This window comes from Gopherus flavomarginatus, chromosome 5 (assembly GCF_025201925.1).
Source record: "Gopherus flavomarginatus isolate rGopFla2 chromosome 5, rGopFla2.mat.asm, whole genome shotgun sequence".
NCBI classification, from domain to species: Eukaryota; Metazoa; Chordata; order Testudines; family Testudinidae; genus Gopherus; species Gopherus flavomarginatus.
Genome location: NC_066621.1, coordinates 97,757,901 through 97,784,296, shown reverse-complemented (window position 1 = coordinate 97,784,296; position 26,396 = coordinate 97,757,901). Strand labels below are relative to the sequence as shown.

The following is a 26,396-nucleotide window of genomic DNA, read 5'->3' as shown; positions in this document are numbered from 1 at the left end:
GACTGAAGTATATTACATATTTTAGATGTCTTTAAACCTAAGCCCCTGACCACCTATGATTGTTACAGGCCCCTTCAAGCTTTTCACTCCTTTCATGAGAGCAAAGGTGAAACCCCAATGTCCTAACAAATTTCCAATTGAGCAGATTAGGTTCTACCTACTTAAATTCCACTGCTATTTTAATTAGAGAGGATGATCTTAACTTCAACTCCTAAAGCTGTTGTGGCAGTCTTCAGGTAGGCTATGGAATAGGTGCGATTTTCCATTCCAGAGATAGCTGCATGTCAGTGATGCATGAAGTGATCACTATTGACACTGAACAACTAGGTACTTGTGAGGAGCACTCAATTAATCAATCATTTAATAATTAGCAGAAATGGACTTGTGAATCTAGCTGCCTTGGCCAGCAGAGAAGAGTCACATGCCTGAAGTGGCATGGGTAGTCTCTGGGGATAAGAATGACACCAAAAGGCAACTTTTTCCCTGCTACACTGGCAAGGAGACATCCAGAGGGGGAAGGGCCCACCTAGAAAGGAAGTGAGTAAGAACTGAAAATAGGAGAGGAAGGGATATGAGGGTTAAGAATCAAATTTTAAATCAAACTTTGCTGTCTTTGGCTCACCAGAACAGGAGTCTTGACTGGGTATCTCTATAGCAACAAAAGGTGGTGACAGGGAATTCAAGGAAAACAAGAGCAAGGATCTGTTGGTGAAATTCTCCATGGGAGCCAATCAGGTGATATAAACAAAAAGCTTACAGTCAGCATACTTAATCCATGCCCCTCAAAGGCAGATAGGAGGAAAGGATAGCAAGCACAAGGAAGATTGTAAATAAACAGCCATGTGGGCTCCTCTCTCTCTCTCTTTCTCTGTTAGAACTCAGTCTCCCTGTTGCACTTCAAGGCACCCTCTTGGTTCCCATCTCATGTGCATTCTGGCACATCCAGGAATGAAAAAGCAACCGTGGGGAAGACCAAAGTAAGGAACATCCAGGCTAAGGTTTGGTATTGCCCCATTTTCTTATCTGCTTTCTCTTCCTCTCTCTTTCTACACTATCTCTTCTACCCTGCCCAGAGCTTTACAGATAGACCAGAAGCAAATACCCATGAACTTTGGAAAAGTCTGGATCAGCACTGGGAACTGAACGTTGTGACTCAGGCTCTACTGTTATACCTAACTCATCCACCCAGGGAGGCATCTCAGAAAGGAACAGCTTTTGAAAAGAAAGAAGATATAGAATTTTTCATTCATGGCCAAAGCATTAGGGGCCAGATGCTTGACTCCAGTACAGCCCCTGTTGAACCCTCTAGCATTGTGAAGGAGCCAGAAAACTGGCCTAACCAGTTACCAGATGATTCTCACAGCACATGGGGAGCTTTTGGGTGATGGACAGCTGGCGAGTGGCTCTGTAGATGCTCAACAATTTGGGGATGACGCCCAAACTGTGTGAGACATTTTGCATTTTGGAGGTAGAGGAATAGCGGCCCCACTGTGCTTGATCTGTGGCCTTTCAGGGTGTTTCTATTCACCCTGGAAGTTTCTTGGTGGTGATGACTGATGGTAGCAACTGCTGCTGATGGTCCAATGGGATGAGTATGGATGTATTTCCTTTAACTATGGAGACTCTTTTTTGGGTAACACTCCCTCTGCCAAAAGTTCACCCACACCAATAGTGGCTGAGGACTATGCTGGTGGTGTATCAGACTGCATGCTCTGCCCAGGAATGTGCACTGACAAGCCTTTTCAAGCAGATACTGGTAGTAAGAGGGGAAGAATGATGATAGTTAAAACTACACCAAACCATGTGAAATTTTTAGCTCTTGTGACCAGGATAACCCATGACATTGCTTAGAAAAATTGGCCCAATACTGAGGGAGCATTTTGGACTCAGTAGATTTGAGGCCTATAATCTCAGCAACAGTAAGTGAATCAGATGAAATAGGGGCATCATTACCTACTAAAGCTTTGGGAGGAAGTTAATAAATGAAATTAATAGGCAGCAGGTTTAAAACAAACAAAAGGAAATATTTTTTTCACACAATGCACAGTTAACCTGTGAAACTCCTTGCCAGAGGATATTGTGAAGGCCAAGACTATAACAGAGCTCAAAAAAGGACTAGATACATTCATGGAGGATAGGTCCATCAATGGCTATTAGCCAGGATAGGCAGGGATGGTGTCCCTAGTCTCTGTTTGGCAGAAGCTGGGAGTGGACGACAGAAGATGGAGCACTTGATGATTACCTATTCTGTTCATTCCCTCTGGGACACCTGGCATTGGCCACTGTTGGAAGACAGTACACTGGGCTAGATGGACCTTTGGTCTGACCCAGTATGGGCCGTTCTTATGTAAGTATAACCCACTGGTCAAGAGTATGTTATACATCCTCTTCTGTATCTTATCCCCAGAGGATGAGAGTCTGTTACAGCCAGCAGCTATGGAGGCTAGCTCTTTAGATCAAGCTGTGGAGCCTCAAGTGTTTAACTATGGAGGTTCTCAGTTCAGTCCTCAGAGTTGGCCTTCACAGAACCAGTGACTTTGTGGAGAGAGAAGCAGAGCAGACTTTGCTTGAAGCAATGCCCTAAGGGAACTGCCCCTCAGGCAACATTTAAGTGGCTGCAGGTAGCTAGCCTTACCAGGTGATCTCCTCTTGCCCATCTCTCAGAGGGATGATTATGTTCCGGTTTGTCTCCACATGTCGGATTTCAACTGTGAATCCCTGGAGAGGAGGAGCAGTGTCCCATGAATATATGGCCAGCTCCAGCAAGCAGGACTCCACACTCCATGGCAGGATGGGGCTATGCAGACTGAACTCACATCTATCCAAGAACCTGCTGGTGTTCAGGAGGAGAATGTTCCCTGAAGGAAAGAGTACAAGGGGAGAAGACATAAAAAGAGAAAACAAGAGGAAAGAGGAATTGAAAGAAGCAGTGGTGAAAAAGGAGAGGAGAAGAAAAGACAAGAAAAAAGTAGAGGATAAAAAGAAGTGAAAGAAGAATTAAGTTAAAAAAGAAAGAAAATAAGTAAAGAACAGATCAAGAGAGAGAGGGGAAAAGAGAGGAAAAGAAACCAAGGAGAGAGAAAGAAGGAAAAAGGGAGGAGGCAATAGATATAATACTGGTTAGAAACATAACACAGACACGAGTGCGCACACAAATATGAGTCAGCTTAGCCTTGTCAAGGGGCTGAATTTCCTGGGACTCTCACCCTCTGTAGTTAAAAGTGGCTTCTTCTGACTGTGTTGGAAACAAAGCTAATTCACAAAGGGCCCGAATCTGGCCCAATGAAGTTGATGTGAACCTCTCATTTCAGTGGGAGCAGGACTGGACCATAAGAACATAAAAAGTATGGGCCAAATCCCAAGAAGTGATGAATAACAGTGAAGAGTGCTAAGCATCTTCAATTCCCATTAAAGGCAAGATGAGCTGAAAGGGCTTGGAATACTGCAGACTTGGGCCCCTTCCAAAACCTATTAGCTATACCAGGAGTTGAATTTCCTCAGCTTTTCTCAGGGTCTGGAAGTAGCTACCTATGGAAGTAGCTACACTGTGCACTGCTGATGAAAGAGAAGTGACTTGCCAATAACTGTGGTTCTTTGAGAGTGTTGTCTTCGCATTTCAAATGTTACAGTATGTGCACTGTATAAAAATGGGCTGTGTTATATATGTATCAAGTTTCACATTGAACACTGCAGTATGAGCAAGGCTGCCACACAGTAAATATTCCATACATCTATGCAATATGCTCAAGTCTAGTGTTTGATAAATCTATGGAAAAATCAATGGCTTTTTTTAATATACACATGATTCTTAGTGGTGTGTTCTCTAGAGTTCAGAGTGGAATTTCATGATGGCTTCGGAGATAGACAGGGAAAGATGGCCATAGAAATCTGTGTGTGCATATGTGTATCCCTTTGGGAATGAACTGGAAGTTTGTCTACCTTCTTTGTCTCCTCTGGATGAATGGTTTTCCAGAACTTGATGTTGCTGCTGCGACACCAAGGCACTCATTGAAGATAGCACCCAGTCTGGTTTTCCGGAGGTGTCTGTAGATGTTACCCAGGAGCAAATGGACCCATAGGTACAAGAGGTTTCTGGGATGAGAAACAGAGAGAGAACTTTTCACTGGTGTGCCACCTGGCTCCAGGGAGGGTGTCAGACAGGATGTTAATGAGCAGATCTAGATTCATAGGTTCATTCATACATTCTAAGGCCAGAAGTAACTTTAGTGACCATATAGCCTGATCCCCTGTATGACACAGGCCAGAGAACTTCCCCGAAATAATTCCTAGAACATATCTTTTAGAAAAACTACCTTAATTTAAAAATCGCCAGTAATGGAGAATCCACTGTGATCTGTCGTAAATTGTTCTAATGGTTAATTACTCTCACAGTTAAAAATTTATGCCTTATTTCCAATCTGAATTTGTCTAGCTTCAACTTCCAGTCATTGGATCATGTTATATTTTTTGCTGCTAGACTGAAGAGCCTATTATCAAATATTTGTTCCCCGTGTAGGTACTTATAGACAGTGATCAAGTCACCCCTGGACCTAGTAAAGAGGATAGGAAAGAAGTTGGTAAAGTACAAGTAAGAACTAGTGAGGAATAATCAAACAAAATAGAGTCCCATTTAAACAGAACACTTAAAGGCAAGCAACTGAGTATTGACCAAATGTAGCAGTGCTTATATATAAATGCTGGAAGTCTTAAAACTAAGATGGATGAATGGGTGAACTGGCATTAAATGAGGATTTTGATATAATAGGTATCACAAAAACTTGGAGAAGTAAGACTAATCAATGGGACACGGTAATACACGGTATAAAATATATAAGAATGACCAAGTAGGTCACAGAGAAGTAGGAGTGGTGTTAAAGAAAGCATAGATACAAGTAATATAAAAATCTTACATGAAACAAACTGTACCATAGAATCTCTATAGCTAGAAATTCCATACTCGAATAATATGAATATAGCCATAGGAATATACTACCAACCACCTGACCAGGATGGTGACAGTGACTGTGAAAAGCTCAGGGAGATTAGAGAGGCTTCAAAAGCAGAAAGCACAGTAATAATGGCTAAGGCTACATTTTAGTCATGGGTATTTTTAGCAAAAGTCATGGACGGGTGACGGGCAGTAAACGAAAATTCACAGCCTGTGACCTGTCCATGACTTGTACTATATACCCCTTCTCAGTATCCCTGATGATGCCACAGCACAACTGGATGCTGAGCTCTGTGCCTTTATCCTCACACACAACTATTTCAAATTTGATGACAATATACATCTCCAGATCAGTAGCACCGCTATGGCCACCTGCATGGCCCCACAATATGCCAATATTTTTATGGCCGACCTGGAACAACACTTCCTCAGCTCTCGTCCATTCATGCCCCTTCTCTACCTATGCTACATTGATGATATCTTCATCATCTGGACCCATGGGAAAGAGACTCTGGAAAAATTCCACCACGATTTCAACAGCTTCCACCCCACCATCAACCTCAGCCTGGACCAATCTACACGGGAGGTCCACTTCCTAGACACCACGGGTGCAAATAAGTGATGGTCACATTAACACCACCCTATACCGAAAACCTACCGACTGCCCCTCCAGCTTCCATCCCGGGCACATCACACGATCCATTGTCTACAGCCAAGCACTGAGGTACAACTGCATCTGCTCTAACCCCTCAGACAGAAACCAACACCTACAAAATCTCCCCCAAGCATTCTCAAAACTACAATACCCGCACGCGGAAATAAGGAAACAGATCAACAGAGCCAGACATGTACCCAGAAGCCTCCTACTGCAAGACAAACCCAAGAAAGAAACCAACAGGACTCCACTGGCCATCACATACAGTCCCCAGCTAAAACCCCTCCAACGCATCATCAGGGATCTACAACCCATCCTGGACAATGACCCCACACTTTCACAGGCCTTGGGTGGCAGGCCAGTCCTCGCCCACAGACAACCTGCCAACCTGAAACATATTCTCACCAGTAACTGCACACTGCACCATAGTAACTCTAGCTCAGGAACCAATCCATGCAACAAACCTCAATGCCAACTCTGCCCACATATCTACATCAGCGACACCATCACAGGACCTAACCAGATCAGCCACACCATCACTGGTTTATTCACCTGCACTTCCACCCATGTAATATACGCCATCATATGCCAGCAATACCCCTCTGCTATGTACATCGGCCAAACTGGACAGTCTTTGTGGAAGAGGATAAATGGACACAAATCAGATATTAGGAATGGCAATATACAAAAACCTGTAGGAGAACACTTCAATCTCCCTGGCCACACTATAGCAGACCTTAAGGTGGCCATCCTGCAGCAAAAAAACTTCAGGACCAGATTCAAAGAGAAACTGCTGAGCTTCAGTTCATCTGCAAATTTGACACCATCAGCTCAGGATTAAACAAAGACTGTGAATGGCTTGCCAACTACAAAACCAGTTTCTCCTCCCTTGGTTTTCACACCTCAACTGCTAGAACAGGGCCTCATCCTTCCTGATTGAACTAACCTCGTTATCTCTAGCTTGCTTGCATATATATACCTGCCCCTGGAATTTCCACTACATGCATCTGACGAAGTGGGTATTCACCCACGAAAGCTCATGCTCCAAAACGTCTGTTAGTCTATAAGGTGCCACAGGATTCTTTGCTGCTTTTACAGATCCAGACTAACATGGCTACCCCTCTGATACTATTTATATCTGGTAGCACCCAAACACCCACTCAGGGCCAGAAAACACAATCACTATGTCTGCAGTGCTACAGTCAAACATCGGCGATAGCAAACTGAAGTCTGAGTAGCAAAAATGCCAAACCATTTTCCAGAAATTTTATTTAAAAATAAATATTTATGGAAAATTATTGCATTTCAAAATACCTTACCAAGTCTTGAACTTGTAGTTACAGATATTAGAGCAATGTATTTTTAACCCCTTGAATATACAGCCACATACCAAACTGCTCCACTAATAAAGTAGCTACAACAACTACTTTCACAGTGACAAGCAGATGATTTCCCCACTTGCTCCAGCTGTACAAAGCCCCTGTGCCATCACCTCTAGGTTGTGAGGGTTCTGATGTTTGGGAGAGGAGTAACAAGCTTTATAACAGAATGAGAAATTGGGAGTGGTTGACATCTGGAAGGAGACATGAAGGGCTTATTCGGGAAGGGCAATCTCACCTGTGGCATGAAGGGAAACGGTCAGCAACTAGAAGAGGATAGCTAGGGCTATTTACAGAGCAAGGAAGTGTCGGGTGCACATCAAATAGTCTGAGTATTAAGGAATATCTGTCCCAGGTTAAATGTGCATCTGCTCCTCAGGTGACACATGACAGTGGAGGCTGGGATGCAACTCTTTGGCTAGTACCTTAGGGTTGGGATGGGATTTGGGGAACCATTCCTGGGACAAGAGCAGGGACTATTTCATCTATGTGAGTCTTCTTTCTCCAGAGACCAGGGGATGGGGAGCCAGAGCCCCGCACCTGAGGATTATTAATTCTGAACTTTGTGTGTTAAATATTAAGGGGAACATTTCACAAGCTTAGGACTTGGTTTTTATGAACTGGTTTTCTCCCAACTTGTCAAAGGCTCATTTTCTTCTTGGGGACTAAGGGCAGTCCTGGTCCCACTGAGTCAAGGGAAGGTCCCTTCTAGCCCTACATTTTCATGATTCTATGATTACATAGCATATTCCTGCCTCCCTGACTACACCCATTCTGCAAGTAGGTTGGTGAAGCGTGCAAAGAGATAATATGAAGTATGAACATTGCTTGCTAGACAATCAATCAATCAAACATCTATCCAGGTGCTTACATGGCTCCATCTCTGTAGTATCTGTGCAACTCCCAAGGATTCAACATAGAAATAACAATCTCTCTTTTTTCCTTCTCAGCCAATAAAAGAGGTAGCTTGATTAATTTATAGTATTTGGCAGCTCTGTTTGTTTATATTTGCTAACCATATCCCACTATCTGTTATGGAAATTCATGTTCAGGTGAAGTAAGCAAACTGTCTTCCTTGAAAGAAATTCATATGATAAATGAGTTATGCAAGATGGGAGTAAGTTTACTGATTTGAAAAGAAAAAGAGCCCTTCTTGATATGTACAGTTAATGAGTGTTTTATTATAACACACCTAATTCAAATCAATAGGAGAACTCTTTTTTGGTGGATGACCAGCTGGATGCAAATTTTGTTGAAAGGATGCACTCATGAAATATTTCTGTGTATGTCTTAGAAACTGTGGGGTGGGAAAGGAGGGAGCATAAACTAGAGAGGAATTATTGTAATGCTATTGAAATAAAAATATGGTTCCTTTTAAGGTTGAACAAGTCCAGTTTTCTCCCTCACTGCCAAATACTGTTCATCCTCCGTGAGGGATCTCATGATAAAAGTGCCTCGTCACTCTCCTCCTCCCACTTGCTTTCCAGGACATTGGGTTTTATTACAATGGCGAGGTAATGACAGCTAATTGTTCACCTTCTTCTAGGCATTTCACATCCTGGAACGGTTTCAAGAACTGCTGAATGCACAAGGAATACATGCAAAAAGAATGAAGGGAAACAATCTAAAATAGAAGTGGAAATATTGAAAAATTGCCCCAATCACCACAAGAGGAAATTTCAGTTGCCATGGAACTGCTATGAAGACATGTACTCCATAGGATTCCAGCCAGCACAGACATACCACTTCAGGGAAGAATTCCACATTGTAAGATTCCTGGGTGACATTGACAGGGTAGTGCTACGAGCAGGGCTGGCTTTAGGCCTATTCCACCAATTCCCCCGAATTGGGCCCCACGCCTAAGAGAGCCCCACGCCCAGTGAGAATCCCTTCCCTGGCTAGAGGTGCCTTTTTAATTTTTACTCACCTGGCGGTGCTCCGGGTCTTCAGCGGCATTTCGGCGGTGGGTCCTTTGCTTGCTCTGGGTCTTCGGTGGCACTTCGGTGGTGGGTCCTTCAGTGCCACTGAAAACCTGGAGTGAGTGAAGGACCCAGGACCGGCGCTTCCATTTAGGCGACCTAGGCGGTCACTAGGAACCAGGATTTGGGAGGGTGGCATTTTGTCGCCCTCGGCGGCAATTCAGCGGCGGGGGGTCCTTCCGCGCTCTGGGTTGTTGTCGGCAATTCTGCGGCAGGTCCTTCACTCACTCCGGGACCCGCTGCTGAAGTGCCCCGAAGACCGGGAGCATGGAAGGACCCCCCCTGCCGCAGAATTGCCACCAACGATCGGGAGCGCAGAAGAACCCCCGCCTAGGGCGCCAAAAACCCTGGCGCTGCTCCTGTAAGGACCCACTGCTGAAGTGCTGCCGAAGACTTGGAGCACCGCCCGGTAAGTACAAGCCCCACGTAGTTTTTTACATGTGTTTATTTTATTTTTATTTTTTTAAAGTCATCCCTGCCAGGGCCCTGTCGAAACTGTTCGAATTGAGCCCTGTACTTCCTAAAGCCGGCCCTGGCCACGAGTATGTTCTCACTGCAGGAGGCCAACTCCTAGCTGGCCCTACAGGACACTTGCACTATTGCATAAGAGGATAACTTCTCTGGTAACAATATACATATCCTGCTCTAACTGAAAGGGTCCCGTATCAGGAATTGCCTCATGTAATAGCCTTCTCCCTTTGCTCTTTCCTGAAGCAGAGTTATGCTGAGAGTGCAGACAAGAAAGGATAGAGTTCCTGAAGCCTTGTGGGTACCACAGCTTTGTACAGTTATCTACCTTTCTAGCAGCGCTTGGCTCATTCTCTCAGCCCTTCACAAATCTGGGCACTCATTCAACTACTCCTGGTACCACAGAAATTCCAGTTCATCCTACCTTCCTTGCAGCTACTTGCTCAGGTCTGTTGGGTTTTTCCAGACAGGTGGAGAAAGAAAATAAACTCCTTGGCAGTAATACAGAGTGAAGTTATTTTCAAAGGAAATTCTATTTGCTGAGGAAACAGATCCATTAATTAGCATTTGCTTCAGTGACTCGACATATTCTACACTGATCGTTTTCATAGTGTGTTGATGGAGAAGAGTTTTTTTTGTTCTAGGCTTTTTTTTTTCCAGAAATGGAGACAGTGCCTTACGGCTACACTAGCTTGTTTGAGTCCATTCCATCATCCTGTGAAAGCCAGCAGCTTGGCTTTCTAGTAACCAGACACACACATAGACACAGGAGGCTTCTAATTATCAAAGAGGGAAGCTGATCTCCTCTGTGCAGTGTGGATCCTGCTTAAGAGATAGGAAGGACTAAAGGGACTGGAGTTGTAGTACCTGGACTGGAAGACTGATCAGATGACATCATCACATTTTTGCCTGGAGACAGTCTGGGATGGGGACTCAGTAAAGAAGGGTTTTCCTCATATAATCCAGAGCAGGACACAGCAACTGTAACAAAACAATAAAGAATGGGGAACATTTAATGTTTATATATATTGATCCAGGATTAAAATTCTTAGGGATCCAATTACATTACAATAGGAACATCCACCCAGTATAACCCATGTTAGTGCAGTATATTGCACCAAAATCTGCCCTCATCCTACAGTTGCAATACAGTGCTCCCCCAATTAGGTCTTCATTATAGCAGTATGGCTCCCAGAGATGCACACACTATAGCAACATAATTCCATAATGATGTCCTCTTTAGTACAGATATATTCTGCCCACCTATGCCCTTGTTATCACAACATCCTCCAAAGATGCACTTGCTATAACAATTTACCCCCCCAAGTGCCCATGCAACAGCAATATACTCATTCAATGATACCCTCCTTATAGTGTAACCATCTATCTGCCTAGTGATGTGTGTGCGTTTCTATACACAGGAGGAATATATAATTTTAGAAGTGGCTGGAAATGAGAAGGTAGAGGCAACACCATCTACCCACCAGCAACCCATGAGTCACCTGTCATGAGTGAATGCTTGGCTTCTCTGTAGAGACTGGCACCACAAACTAGAGGCCACCATGTAATTTCATAATCAAATACATGAGTTTCAGATGGTAGCAGGATTTGAACCTTGAGTTGAAAGGTCCCATCTTTGCCTGATCACCTGGGCGCACGGATGGCCGCATCAGCAACAGCAAGCAGCACTGGTTAACGAACCCTCAAAACTTGTGGTGATCGTCGTCAAACCACACTAGCAATGAGATTTTCAGACCATGCTCCAGGGCTGCCACCAAGGATCCTAGAGATGTCTGGACCTGCACTTGAAGAGAGACATTCTCTAACTGCAGCTGGGCAATTTGATTCTGGAGGCTCTAGAGTAGGGACACTGTCTCTGGGACTGCAGCACCCAGGTGCTCAATCAAGCCTGGCAGGAGTTGGTACAGTGGAGTTTGTGCAAACTGTCAGGTGCTGCTTCCAAGCAGTCAGGCCTGGTGGTTGGAGAGGAAGTCAAAGCCAGGTGGTCAGAGTCCACAGATAAGCCAAATTAGTACCATAGCCAAAGTCCAGATGCAGGCCAAAGATCAAAACTGGGTGATCAGAGTCCATGGGTCTTGGAGTCAGGAGGCAGATGCAGGCCTGAAACAAGGTCAGAGCAGGGCATGGGCAAGGCTGGAACAGGGCTTGGGCAAGGCTGGGGCAGGAACAGGAAGAAGAGCAGGCTGGGAGTCTAGAGAGTCTGTTGCCTGGTGACTTGCAGTGTGGGTTCCTGGCGGGATAGTGCTGTTGCACAGACTAATTTGCAACTCTGGAGAGGTTGGAGAACCCCATCAGACTGAGGCTCTGCTCAGGGATAGGCTGCCACATGCCTGAGGGCTGAGGCACTGCAGGCTCTTTTGGAAGGGTAGGTCATGGCATTGAGTGAACAGCACTTAGCCTCAGCAGTTGGGGCTCCATTCCCGCAGACCGAAAGGGAAGACAGAGCGCACAGCACAAAAAACGTTGAAGGATGGTGCCAAATGTGGCCGGAAGCAGAGGGATTGCTGGGATGTGAACCGATGCATCACGAGGCATTGGGATAGGACCCAGAATGCCCCGCCCCCTTCCCACAAACCACAGCACCAGAATGGGAAGAGATGCTCTGTGGGATAACTGCCCATAATGCACCACCCCCAATGCCTCCGCAAGTGCTGCAAATGTGGCCACCCCAGTGTGCTTGCAGCTGTCAATGTGGACAGACTGCAGCGCTTTCCCTACTGCACTCTCCGAAGGCTGGTTTAACTCTAAGGCCTGGTCTACACTGGTGGTGGAGGGGGGGGCAAAATCAACCTAAGATATGCAACTCCAGCTACAAGAATAGCGTATCTTAGTTCAACTTACCTCGCATCCTCACGGCACGGGGTCGATTGATGCAGCTCCCCCATTGACTTTGCTTCCGCCTCTTGCCGAGCTGGAGTTCAGCAGTGAACGGGAGAGTGACTGGGGATCGATTTATCGCATCTACACTACACGTGATAAATTGATCCCTGATAGATCGATCACTACCCGCCGATCCTGAGGGTAGTGTAGACGTACCCAGAGTAGTCTACATCTGCAAGTGTAGCCATGCCATCAGGCTTTCATACCTAGCATTCTGTCACAGGGACCTCCAGAACTGAGATGTTGCTGTTTCTGGTGCTGTATTTTACCACAGCATCAAGGAACCTGTATCAATTTGTCCCCCTCAAAATAATATGTATCCAAATTTTCTTCCTTCTAACCCACAATTTGCAACACTGGTTTATGTGATGGCAAAAATCCTGATTTTAGGTTTCTGGTAATGTGGTGATCAGAAATGGTGTACTTGTTTTGTATATGATGTGTTGTTAGTGTTAATTTTGCCTATGCCATCTGAAATGGCATTGATCTTTTTCACATCTATGTTACCTTGTAAACTCATGTCTAATTTGATGCCCACTGTCACCTATCAGACTTTTTTACTGTTGCTGATTGCTAGGATTCTCTCTCTCATTAAATGTATTATTTCACATTATTTTCCCCCAAACTATATTAACCTGCATTTTGCAAGGATAATCTAGTTCGTTACTTTCTGCCATGCTTCTAATCTGTCCAGTCATTATGCGTTACTGCTCTGTCCTCCCTGATGTCTGAAACTCCTCCTTCTCCGTAAATGTCAATACTGAGCTGTTGACTCCCTTGTTGGGATAATTATTGAAGATGTTGAATAAGATCTAACAATGATCTCTCTGGTTTCTCCACTGGATGCCTCCCAGCTGGACACATTGCTGTTTATGTTATACTTTATCTAGGATCTTTGATTCAGTTTTCAGTCCACATGACAGTGTTCCAACCCAAATCAATTTGAACAAATTTTCCAATTAGACTTCAGAAATACCATGTCGAATGCTCTACTGAAATCAGAGTACATTCTGTTTACTGCATGCCCCGTGGCTACTAATTTTGTAGTTTTATGTATATATATCTGAACAATCAAGTTAGCCTGGAGAGATTTATTTTTTATAATCCCCTGCCATTTATTGCTCATGGTTCTGTCACGCTGCAGATGAAAAAGGTAACGTTTTTGATTGTGCTTGAGCTCTGTTAGAGCCACAAGGGAACATTGCTCACTTATGCCACTGGCAAAAGGCTGCTCAGGGATCTTTTGGGTATTGGAAACAGTGAAGCTCTGTTCTGACACACTCTGTTCTTGTTGCTTCCCTCCTTTTGCTCCAGAGATAGGGCAGTGGTTGGCACAATAGGCAGCTATGCATCTCTGCCAGCTTGACACTAATGGAATGTTCCCCTGCATGAGGGCAATGAACCACTAGTCATCTCTAGCTATTTTAAATCCATTTTGCACCACTTAGAGCACCAAGTGGACTTAGCAGACTGGAGAATCTGTCCTCAAGCTTGTATTTCTCAAAGTATTTGTTGCAATATTTTACAAGGGATTGAAGTTAGACTGACAAGATAGAAATGGCCAGAACCAACCAGTTTTTCCTGTTTTGAAAGTTGGTACTACATTTGCTTTCATCCAGTCTTTCAGGACCTCTTGAACTGTCTTTGACTTTTCAAAAATAAATGCCAGCAGTTCAATGAATTTGCTAGCTAATTCCCTTAATATCCTAGAATTCATATTGTCCCGACTGGTTGATTTGTAAATTAATGCTTGATTCTGTGGTTTGAACTGCCTGTTCATGCCACAGACACATAATGATTTGCCCCACATTAACATTTCCAGAAGGTATCAGAACTATACAGTGCAGAAAGTTTTTTGCATTACTTTACTGTCAATACAGAAAGAGTAAAACAAAAGAGAAAGATGTTGAGTAACTCAGAGAGCCACCTAGCGATTTACTGGATCACAAGATCTATGACTCCTATGACAGCTAGGATAAAAAACCCACTCGTACATTTATTATATAATGCCTCTCCCATTCCTCACCCCCATACCTGGGCTGGCCTCCCTCTTCCCTCAGATACGTAATTATTGTTAATACGAATCCACACAGAATGGCTAAGTGTACCCAAGGATCACTGGAGAGATGGACAGAAAAGACAAAAATGTGATTGCATGGAGCCCAATCTGTTGATTGCACTATTCCCTTAGTAAAAACATTTTCCTGCCCTATACTGATGCACAGCAAGGAGTCTATTCAGACTGTTGAATTCGATGGTATCAGCAGATATGGTCAGATAGCACATCTGAGCAATATTCTTTCCCTCTGCTGGAGGACAAGCATCATCAACAGCCACAGAACCAAACCCATTTGATAGGATCATCTTACAAACTGTATCCGCTCTCTCTGCCTTCCATTGTATCAGATACATACTCAGACATACAGACGCTGAACACACACAGAGCAAAACATGTAACCATTCACTTTGACATGCCAGAATATACACAGACATTGCTCTTCTTCAGTGAGTCTGAGGTTCCCCATTACCTCTAAAATAACAGAATCCCAATTTCAAGTTGCCTCACGTTAGTAGTGATGGAAAGTTGTTACCACCTGACAGTGGTTCATAGCCTATGTGAAACAAGCTGGTGGTGTCAATTCCATTCCTTAGTGGACAGATGTGTCCACATCACCAATACACACATTTGAGAAGGGAGCAGTCTCCACAGAGGTCATTAAGAATGAGCTACCTCCCTACACCTAAAGAGAAAGCATATTTACTGGGTGCCATGAGCAAATTTGCACTGTTGCTCCCTGTACCATATCTGTTCTGGGGGCAGAGAACGTCAGCCTCCTGGGCTGTTCATCTGGCACCTTTCACCAGCCCTACCTTAACCTAAAAACATAAAGAAGCAAATGAACATAAACAAAAGAGCTCCTTAGTCTTGGGGCTGGGCCTTTTTAGAATACTGAGCCTAATACATTTCATCTTCAGTGCACTACGTCCTCATTCAAGGTTTCTCTCTGGTACCTATTCAGTGTCTGACAGAAAGGCAACTTTGTTTTTGGCTCCTAGCTTCATGAAAATCCAGAAGCACCCCCAGTAATGAGATTCATTACTTCCAGTGGCTTATCCATTCATTCACATTAATTAACTCATGATCTTAGAGATATAGTGGATTACGTCCCTCTATTTTGCACAGGTATAAAGCTGGGCTTGTTTTCTATCAAGAGACTCCTGTCTAAGAGAAATGCGTATTTTATTTAATGTGCTGTATTATTTTATGACTTGCAGATTTATGTATCTCCCTTTAATTTGAGATGGATGAACCTGGGGACTAAATACCTCCCTCTCCATACTCCAAGGTGGGGTGGGCTCACCTTCCAAATCAGGGTTGGTTGGTGCCCACTACTGGAATTGCAGAACTTACAGTATCTACAAAAACAACAAGGAAATTTGTTAGTATCTAAAGTGCCACAAGGACGCCTCGTTATTTTTGCTGATACAGACTAACACGGCTATCTGAAACCTGTGACAGTATCTAGTATTTGACCTGCAGGAAGACCTTTCCAGTCAAACGGTCTGATCAGCACTAGGGGTGCTGGAACAATTTGTATAGTGGGGATGGTGAAAGCCATTGACCCAAACTGTAAATCCTGTATATGATAGAAACCACTTCAAGCCAGGGGGTGCTGCTATACCCCCAGCATGCTTGGTTCCAGCACCCCAATCAGTGCCGTCATCAGGCAGCCAGCCCACTTCCTTTCAGTAGCTTAAACAGAGTTCTGATGGTTAATAAAATGGTAGCCTTAGCTTAGTTGTGAGAAAAATTCCATTCACCAGAGGTTACAAATCCTGGCCCTTCAGGGAGCTGATAACAAAGGAATATGTGAGCACTCTGTCTTAAATAGAAGCTCAGTGTCAGCACTAGGAAGGGATGTGGAAGGGGAGATAAGGGCTTGATTTGTCTTTAATCAAGGTGCATATGTTCTGGGGGAGGGGAGATGTGAACTTCTCTGATAAGGCAGCTTTATGTTTTTGAGGGGAGAAAGATGTATGTTCAAAGTCACCACACTTTGGTTCTTTACAGCCTTGCTTCCCTGAATGAGAGACCAGTGACAAATCCTCCTTGAATTCATCCTTCCATCTTTTGTAATAGCCAGATGGCACTCAGTAAGGTCTCAGATATAATTTCACCCCTCACCCTGTTACTCTGTGATTTAGGGTGTCTCGCTGCAGAGAATGAAAGCCTGTTTCCTGTGTATCTGTACAATCTGAGGAGCAGGCAGACGAGGCTTACAAAGCCTGCGGCTGCGTGCTCCACAGATCTGAAAATGTTAAGGCAATCTTGGCATTTATTTTAAATAAAAAACGTGTTCCCAGCCCTTTCGGTTGCGGAGATAGCCCTGAAAATATGCACTGATCACCAGAGTTGAAAGTTTCTCATGGTGCTTTCTTAATCTTGGTTGAGATTTTCAAAGCCGGCTAAAGGATTTAAGCTGCACTGCTTCCATTCATTTCAAGGGCTCACCATAGATCTTCCCAGGGCTGGCATTTGGGATCCACGAACACATGTTGGTGGATTTCTCACTTTTTGGGGAGATCCTAGATCAGTGTGCATCTGGTCAAGGAGGGTTACCAGCCAGCACAATGCTACCAGCTCTCTCCTGGACACAAGTCAGTTGCACCAGCTCCTCTACTGAACAGCCAGTGCGGCTCTCGATACTAGGAGGCACAGCTCGATAACACGACTGGTAGAATAATGTGACTGGTGGATGACGCATAACATTGAGAGCAAGGAACTACCGCATTCTTACCCCAGGCCTGAGGCTGATTCCCTCTGGGTGGGCTTGGTGATGTCACTAAGGAACGTATTAGATCAGAGCACTAATCCATTTAGTCCTGCCCTCGTCTGAAGATGTTTCAGAGGACGGTCACATGGTAACTCTATGGCAGAGGCAGGAACAGAACCTAGAAGTCCTGATTCCCATTCCTTTGCTCTAAGAGCAGTAGAGGAGACCTCCCACAACAGCTATGTTCCACTGGGACCATGCAATTGTCAATCTATATGGAGATGCTCCTGAGCACAGGAGACAGAGCTTTCACAGGCGCTGGACCTAGCTTGTGGAATGCACGCCCAGAGATAAGAATGGCCATAGGACTGAAGTGCAAAACCCTTCAAATTGGCTTTTCCTCAGAAAGGTCTTCACACACAAAGGCATGTGCATGCATGCATACCACCCATCAAGTAGGAAGGAAGAAATAGCTTATTATTATTTCTATTTTTAAGTAATTGAGAGGCATTCAGATTCTTTGCAAGCAAGGGGCATATAAGTACCACTTCTGGTCTTCAAATAACCCCCAGTCTCTCCAAGCTGGAAGCAAGCTCCCCACAGATCAGAACACACCAACTCAAAGTGGCACCAGACCCTGCCAGAACAACAGATGCAAAACCTGCAGACGTATCTCCACTGCTACAACGATCAACAACGTTCCCCCAGAAGTCACCTTTCAAGATCCATGAGTCCTACACATGCCTATCACAGCAAGTGGTGAATCTCATCCAGTGCACTGAATGTCCCAATAAAAACTATGTGGGTGAAACTAGACTCACTACTCTCTTGAATGAACTCATGCAGGAAAATGATAACAGATAAGAACACCTTATCGCCTTTGGGTGAATACTTTTCACAAAGCAATCGCTCTATATCTGACCTCACCCTCTAAGGAGACCTGCCAACATTTTCAAAAAGACACGCCTGGGAGCTTAAATTCATAATTCTGATAGACACCAAAAATCATGGACTAAACAAAGAGACTCCATGAATCTGAAGAAGTGGATTTTTTACCCATGAAAGCTTATGCCCAAATAAATCTGTTAGTCTTTAAGGTGCCACCGGACTCCTTGTTTTTATTGGATTTATGGTTTATTACAACAATCTTTAACCTCCTAATCTCCCTTTTTGTTTTATGACTATAGAGGTGTTTATAGGTCACTCTACCTGGAATGGTCCCTTACAATATGTGCTAAATACAATATGTGCTAAATATGTTCCATTTTGCATTTAGCTGTGACACTCAGAGTACCTTTCCCAAACTGAAGAAGAGCTCTGTGTGGCTCAAAATCTTGTCTCGCTCACCAAGAGAAGTTGGTTCAATTAAAGATATTACCTCATCCACCTTGTTTCTCTAATATAAGCACCTAGATAGAAGCAACCCCCCACCCGCCAGCATGGGACAAAGGCAAATAAAGGCTGGTGTAAAGGAATTACTACCCAGGGAGAGCACTGAATCCAGTTTTTACAGCTTAACAACAAGAGTTTAAAAAAAAAAAGAGCCTCATCCAGATCATTTAGTTTGGGGGAAGTGAATTTTGGCTGCTAGGTAAGAGATTAAAGCCAGGATCTCCATGGTAGCATTCTCTGAAATGCTTCCAGTTTCACGTGCAGGGTCAGGAAGACAGGCAGAACTGCAGGGTCTTAATGTATGGATGAGCCAATGGTGTAGGGAGGAGGAGTTTAGGTTTATTAGGGACTGGGGAACCTTTTGGGAAAGGAGGAGCCTGTGCAGGAAGGATGGGCTCCACCTAAATCAAAATGGAACCAGATTTCTGGCATGTAAAATTTAAAAGGTTGTAGAGGATGTTTTACATTAAGGGCTGGGGAAGAGCTGACAGGTGCACATGGTTCAGGTGGAGACAACTCTTAGGAAAGGATTTATTAAAGGGGGAACTGTATAGCTTAGTAAACAAAACAGGAAAGAAGTTGGTAAAGTACATATAGAGGCTAGTGAGAAACAGTCAAATGTATGAGTCTCATTTATATATAACACATGAAGGCAAGCAACTGAATATTGACCAAATGTGCAAGTGCTTATATAGAAATATTAAAAGTCTAAATATTAAGATAGGTTAACTGGAGTGGCTAGTGGCTGGCAATAAATTAAGATATTGATATAACAGACATTGTAGAAACTTGTTGGAATGAGGATAATGAGTGGGATATGGTAATATCGGTATAAAATATACAGGAATGACAGAACAGGTCGTGGAGACGGGGCACTGGGACTGTATGTGAAAGAAAGCATAGAGTCAAACAAAGTAAAAATCTTATATGAATCCAACTGTATCATAGAATCTCTATTGCTGGAAATTCCAGGCTTGAACAATAAGAGTATTGCAGTAGGAATATTGCAGCTCCCATTGGCCGGGAATGGTGAACCACAGCCACTGGAAACTGTAGGGGGCCATGCCTGCAGATGGTCAACGTAAACAAAATGTCTCGCAGTCCGCCAGCGGATTACCCTGATGGGCCATATGCCAAAGGTTGCTGACCTCTGCCTTATGGCTTAGGCTTCCCCTGCATGAAACCTCAAACAGATCTGAGATGACAGGATCAGGACCCAGGGGTCTTTTATACAGTTTTCTAGCAGTCACCTGACCATACAGTCCTGGGTGAACAACAGGCTTTTGATGTAACCTTCTGTTTCCTAAATCTCACCGGTAATTAACTACATGGATTAACATAAAATAATTTATCCATTAAGCAGTTTATCACAAACTTTAAAGAGACATATTGAAAATGACACTATTGCACCAAGATTCATCTAGATGTTAATATTCCCTTTTGATTTATGAATCAATAGCTATAGTGACAGACAGGAACTGTTTGTTTACATGTCTAGCATCTATAAGTAAACATATACAATTAGCATCACTTCTAACTTCTAACAACATAGGTTTGCATTTCAAAGTTCTAGCCTATTTACCATGAAATGGCCATAATTACCATTCGCATATCTTTCTAATATGACTTTAAAGGTTGGCTCTGGGTTATTTGGCCTGCAAGCTGCTTAACCCTTTCTGGCCATACTTCACACTTTGTACAAGATTAGTTGCAATTATATAACAGTGGTAGCAACAATGATTTGCATGATTATATTTTAATTAGATAATGTCACAGGACTTACCCCTGTTCAGTCTCCGATAGGGCCTGCTGGCATAAGTGACCAGCTGCTCCTGCAAAAGAGCTATGCCCAGTACTTTCTCCAATGTATCGCACTGGAGGGCCAGTGACTCTCCTGACTGGCAGTATTTGAGGACATGGAAATTCATTATCATTTTTTTCAGCGGATCAAATACTTATTGTTGGGGACCTGCCCAGTGCCACTCAACATCCTGTCTTGTGAGCTTACATATGGGTTCTGCTACCTCTGCCATGTGTGGCCAGAACTTGGAAAGAAAACATATCATTACTAAGAAGTGCCGTAACCCTTTCACATCCACTGAGGCTGGCATGTCTCTGTCTGCCTTGATCTTGTTGGGATCTGTTTTCAGTCCATTGCTGGGAGCAGATGTCCAATGTATGTCACCTCACGCTGTTCGAGTCAACATTTTTTTAGGCTGAGTTTTATGTTCCTGTCCTTGAATTGCTGTAGAAAGACTTGTCATTTTCCATCATGGTCTCATTCAGCTTCTGTATCATTGCTCACTTCAGCACAATGAGAACAGGAGTACTTGTGGCACCTTAGAGACTCCTGTTCCTTTTGCAGATACAGACTAACACGACTGCTACTCTGAAACCATTCAGCACAATGAGGATATCACCTGCCACTATTTTCACCCCAGGCAGTCCTTCTAGTGCTTGGATGAGTCTTCTCTGGAACACCTCTGGGGCTGGGCTTATGCCCATTGCCATGTGCAGCCATCTGTAGCAACCATATGGTGTTGCAAAGGCTGTCAGCACACTGGACTCTTTCTCTAGGTGTATGTGCCAAAACCTGTTCCTCACACCACAGTGATTCTGATACTAAGACTCTGGCTTTGGAAAGTTCTGGCAAGAGGTCATCAACTGTGGGCAGTGGACAGTGGCATCTTTCCAGTACCTGGTTTTGTGACTTTGGGTCTATGCGGAGGCATAACATGCCTGACTGAGTCCTTACCACCACCATGCTGCTTACCCAGGCTGTCCTGGCCTCTACAGGTGCTATGATACTCCCAAGCTGCAGGCTTTTGAGCTCCACATGTGCAAGATTACAAGAATTGTCCTTTAGGGTAAGCACACAGTGGGGTCTACTTCCAGTCACAGCTTTCCTTCAAGGGACCCATGACCTTTGAAAACATTCCCAAACACTTTTAAAATTGTTACCATTATCCATGGGACTCCTTTTGCTTCTTGCACTTCAGCCATACAATTCTGATGCTGCGTCCTGATTAGATCCATGGCTTGCATGGCTCTGTCCCCCAAGAGAGGTCAGTGGTGCCAACCATCTGCCACCACAAACTTCAGTTGGTACCGTGTCATAAACAGATAGCTAAGGGTTAATGTCTCTTTCACCTGGAAAGGAGTAACTTGAAACACCTGACCAGAGGACCAATCAGGAAACAAGACTTTTTCAAATCTGGGTGGAGGGAAGTTTTGGGGTGTGAGTTCTTTGTTCTTTGTCTTGGGTCTGACCCTCTCGGCTCTGAGAGTGATTTTCCTACCTCCAAGCTTTCTAATCTTCTGTTTCCAAGTTGTAAGTACAAAGATAGTAAGACAATAGGTTTACATTGTTTTTTTGTATTTACATGTGTGTAGTTGCTGGAGTGTTTTGAATTGTATTCTTTTTGGATAAGGCTGTTTATTCACTTTTTTTCTTAAGCAATTGACCCTGTATATTTTCACCTTATACAGAGACTATTTTTAATGTATTTTTCTTTCTTTTTATAAAGCTTTCTTTTTAAGACCTGTTGGAGTTTTTCTTTAGTGGGGACTCCAGGGAATTGAGTCTGCAGCTCACCAGGGAATTGGTGGGAGGAAGAAGTCAGGGGGAAAATCTCTTTGTGTTAGATTTACTAAGCCTGACTTTGCATACCCTCTGGGTAAGGGGGAAGAGAGATTAGCTTTCTCGGTACTTGTGTTTCCAGGACTGGAAGCAGGAAATCTCCTAGGGTCGTCCAGGGAGGGGAGCCTGGGAGGAAGTAACCAGGAAACAAGGGGAGGGGGTTATTTCCCTTTGTTGTAAGACTCAAGGCATCTGAGTCTGGGGGTCCCCCAAGGAAGGTTTTGGGGAGACCACAGTGAGCTAGGCACTGTATAAATCCCTGGCTGGTGGCAGTGTTACCAGGTCCAAGCTGGTAACTAAGCTTGGAGGTTTTCATGCTAACACCCATATTTTGGACGCTAAGGTCCAGATCTGGGAAAAAATGTTATGACATACCGTCTGTTATTTTTCAAATTAGTTAGTGTGAGGTCACATTTTCCCATGCTGTCATTACATATCATTAGATTATGCCTGCTCTTTGTAATGGATGTGTGCAAGCCCAATTCACCCCAAGGAATCACATTGCAGTGGCCCTGCTATCCAGCTGAAATTGCAGAGTGTTTCCCCGTTAACATTGCTGTACCCAGGGAAGTTGGTTTTGTGCCTTGTTGCTTTCCTGTCCTGACAGCCTGAACATGATATGCTCTCAGACAAGGAGAGAGTCAGGATGTCATCAGCACTGGCTGAGGTGCCCCCTCCTCTTGGACAAGTTTGACAATCTTTCTGGGACCTTCCTCTACGCTTGCACACATGGCTAAAATGGTTCAACTTACCACATTCTTTGCAGAGCTGTCCTAGTGTAGGGCACTTCTTTACCCACTCATGCTGCCTCCCAGAGTAAATGCATCTCACTGTGGGTATGGAACACTGGCCACCTGCTTTCCTTCGCTGTTGTCTCCTGCATGTACTTCTGGGGGTGTTGTGCCCCCTAGGGTTTTCATCCTTTCTGATGTGGCTTCCATTACACTCCACACATCTAAGCATCTGTCTAAGGTGAGATTGCCTTTCTGGAGCAGTGGCTCCCACAAGTGATGATCCCAAGAGCCGCAGACTATCCTGTCCAGATTTAGGGAGTCTGTCAAATCCCCCAAACTGCACATAGCAGCCAGTGTGCATAAGGCTGTAACACAAGGAGCTATCTCCTCACCTTCAGAGTGGGCTCTAGTGAAAAACCTGCTTTAGTCCACAGTTTCATTCCGCTTTGAGGAGCAATAGGTCCCAAGGCTCCTAGGCCTGCTGGGAGGCTTGAGGCAATGGTGAGCTCCAGGGTGCTGCAGACCTCTCTGCCTTGTTCCTCAATAAGGTAAAACAATAGTTTTTCTTTCCTGCTGTTGTTGCTCTCCTGCATAGCCAGTTCTGGGAAGAGCTTGAGCTACTCCTTGCACTGGGTCCATTGCTGGGGTGTGTTTGTATCTTCAAAATCCAGACCTCTAGAGGACTTCAGGCTGAATTCCATGGCTCACGCTGCCAGCTGCTGCACTACAGAGAACTCACCGGTCAGATGCTACCACCATATTTCACTTGCAAACAGTGAAGCTGAGCACGGGTTAAGTTGAACAAAAGCGGAACTTTATTAAACACAGTGGACAGCTCTGTCCATGTGTCTGCATTGCTTCCAGCCTAACTCCCTGTGTTTCTGTTGTTTTTCTCTTGTCCTGCCCCCTCCAGGGAACATGGCTCCCCTCACTCCAGTTCCCTGGATCATGATACAAAGGGAACATTAGAAGATTTCAAACAGATGGTGACTTGCAATCGGCATTAGGGAACCGTGATACTATTTGCCTCAGGGACATTTGTCCTAACCACTCCTTAGAGTCAGTTCTAGAGAAGGAACAGAAAACACCTAAACAAAACCAGGCATGACACTGGTTCTGCGTTTCTTGAAGACATCTAGAATTCTGCTGACAGAGGTAACACATACCCACTACCAGTGAAAAATATCAGGGTCTGTAGATACAGGCTCCAGGTGGCTGAATAGGTCACTGTAGGAGAACCTGTTTTAAGGATAAAAGTGGCTGTGTGATCAGAAAAATATCAAGATTCAAAGATGGCTGTTACTGGAAGACAGCCAGTCAGAGGCAGAGTAATCCTCTCATCTGACAGCTCTTCTACCCTGAGCTCTATTCTTGGCATCACTATTTTATGTTTCATTAATTGGTTGTGTTAGTGCAGGGTTATTATTATTTTTATTTTAATTTTTTGTAATGAGAAGATGTAGCAGTAGTCACTGGTGTTAGTGGACCCTGACCCCTTCAATCTGATAAGGCTACTAACTGGGACCAGGAAACAGAGTTCAGCTCTTCCAGGTGTCAAAGTCTTATTATTACATACACTCCTTATTTCAGTTTAATTTATTGTCAAGCTTCCTTGACCATCTAGTAATAAAATAAAATAATAATAATAACAACAACAACAGCACTTTGCATTTATACACCTCTACCTCGATATAACGCTGTCCTTGGGAGCCAAAAAACCTTACCACATCATAGGTGAAACTGTGTTATATTGAACTTGCTTTGATCCACCAGAGTGCACAGCACCACCCCCATAGAGCACTGCTTTACTGCGTTATATCCAAATTTGTGTTATATTGGGTGGCGTTATATCGAGGTAGCGGTATACAATGATTTTATCCAAGGAACTCAAAGGACCCTTACAAAGGTGTGTAAATATTCTTAGCCCCACTTTGCAGAGAGGTAAACACCTTTGTAAGGTGCTAGATAGGTTGAGTGACATTCCCTGGTCACACCATTGGCAGAGTCAGAGTGGGAGGTGATCAAGGGAGGAAACAAGGTGCGGGTAGGAAGAAATTGATACAAACACAAATGTTTCAGTAACTGCATGGAGAAGATGGAAAATGACCAATACCGTTGTCTTGTTTAAATTCCACCCCCCCCCACCTTCTGCTCACCCTCCTGTGACTCAAGTCACTCATTAAGCCGAGTGATTTCAAACGATAATTACTTGCATGGAAGGCAATATAACTTCCTCATTTTATTTGCAATTTAATATTACAATAATGGTTTATTTTCATGAACGAGATTAGAATGTTTATTTTGAAGTCAGCTGCTGGCAACCCCTTATAGAACTGTAGGAGGCTGTGATTTTTTAGAGCTGTGTGAGATGTCAGTTATGCAGGGACAGTCAGGATGGTCCTATGGCAAATACACAGGCCTAGGAGCCAGAAGAGCAGGGTCCTATTCTTACTCTTCCATTGCACAACCTTGGGCAGGTCACATCCCCATTTGCATTACAGTTGAGTTCAAAGGCCCCGATAAGTATTGGGGGCCACTGGGCTAGGTGCTGTACAAACACAAAGGAAAACAGAGTCCCTGTCTAGAAGTGATGACAATCTAAAACAGACACACTGAATGAGTGCGGCAAATAGGAGGGAATGGAGGAAACAGTAATAAGCACATTGCTGCTGTCATCTAGTTATGTGCAAAGCTTGATGGTTCTGAAACATTCAAAAGGATTTTAAAAGAACCACACCACTTAAGTGTCAGAAGTCCCGAATTCACGTGCAGCCAAGTTTTCAAAAGTGGCCACTGATTTTGGGTGGCTCAGGTTTTAGGTGCCCAGCTTGAACACCTCTGTACCTCATTTTCACCCTCTGTAAAATGAAGTAATAATTTTTCCCTTGCAGGTGTATTTTGAAATGTGATTCATGAATATTCATAAAGTGCTTTGAGATCCTTGACTGGAAAGGGCTACGAATGTGCACAGTATTATTAAGCCCTGAAAACATGTGAAAATTGCCAGCTTTTAAGGTTTCATTGTAAACCTGGCTCAAGTTCACTGAAAACTTTGTTAAGGTTCCAAAATATTTAGAGCAAACTTGGCCCGAGTTTTGAGTGAACTGGACATGATTTATTGATTTGTGTTGAAAAAGTACATGATTCATGATTGTGGTGCCAAACTGAGTGAAACACAGTGGTTTAGAGTGAACTTGGATTTCTGTGTTTAGTTGAGTCTACAACCAGAGTGAAATCTACCTGGACTGTAAACACATGGGGTTCACAAACAATCAAAAGGCTCCCACAAGGCCCTGTTAATTGAAACCACCATGTTTTGAACAGCATGAGATTTTTGTAAAGAGAGTCTGTCACATTCTCCTGTGTCTGAAAGCTGCCCTTTAAAAAATGTATTTTAGTGCTGCATGAAAGGTGCCAAATTGAAATCCCTGGAGACTGGAGTTTTCTCAATATCTACAGATCAGAAACAGAATGTACAGAGGCACTGCAAGCTTCCCCCCCCATAGGTCCTTCAACCCTGACCTG

At 43.9% G+C, this 26,396-nt stretch overlaps 1 protein-coding gene across 3 annotated transcripts in view; it reads right to left on the bottom strand.

Moving 5' to 3' along the window:
- Window positions 1-26,396, bottom strand: part of LTK (leukocyte receptor tyrosine kinase) — a 159,260-nt gene that overhangs the window by 91,695 nt on the left and 41,169 nt on the right. For all 3 annotated transcript variants that reach the window (XM_050954786.1, XM_050954787.1, XM_050954788.1), the window contains 3 exons: window positions 10,297-10,410; window positions 3,940-4,092; window positions 2,636-2,858 (listed from right to left, as the gene is read on the bottom strand). In XM_050954786.1, the coding sequence (XP_050810743.1) occupies window positions 2,636-2,858; window positions 3,940-4,092; window positions 10,297-10,410 (490 nt within the window). The remainder of the gene's footprint in view (window positions 1-2,635; window positions 2,859-3,939; window positions 4,093-10,296; window positions 10,411-26,396) is intronic.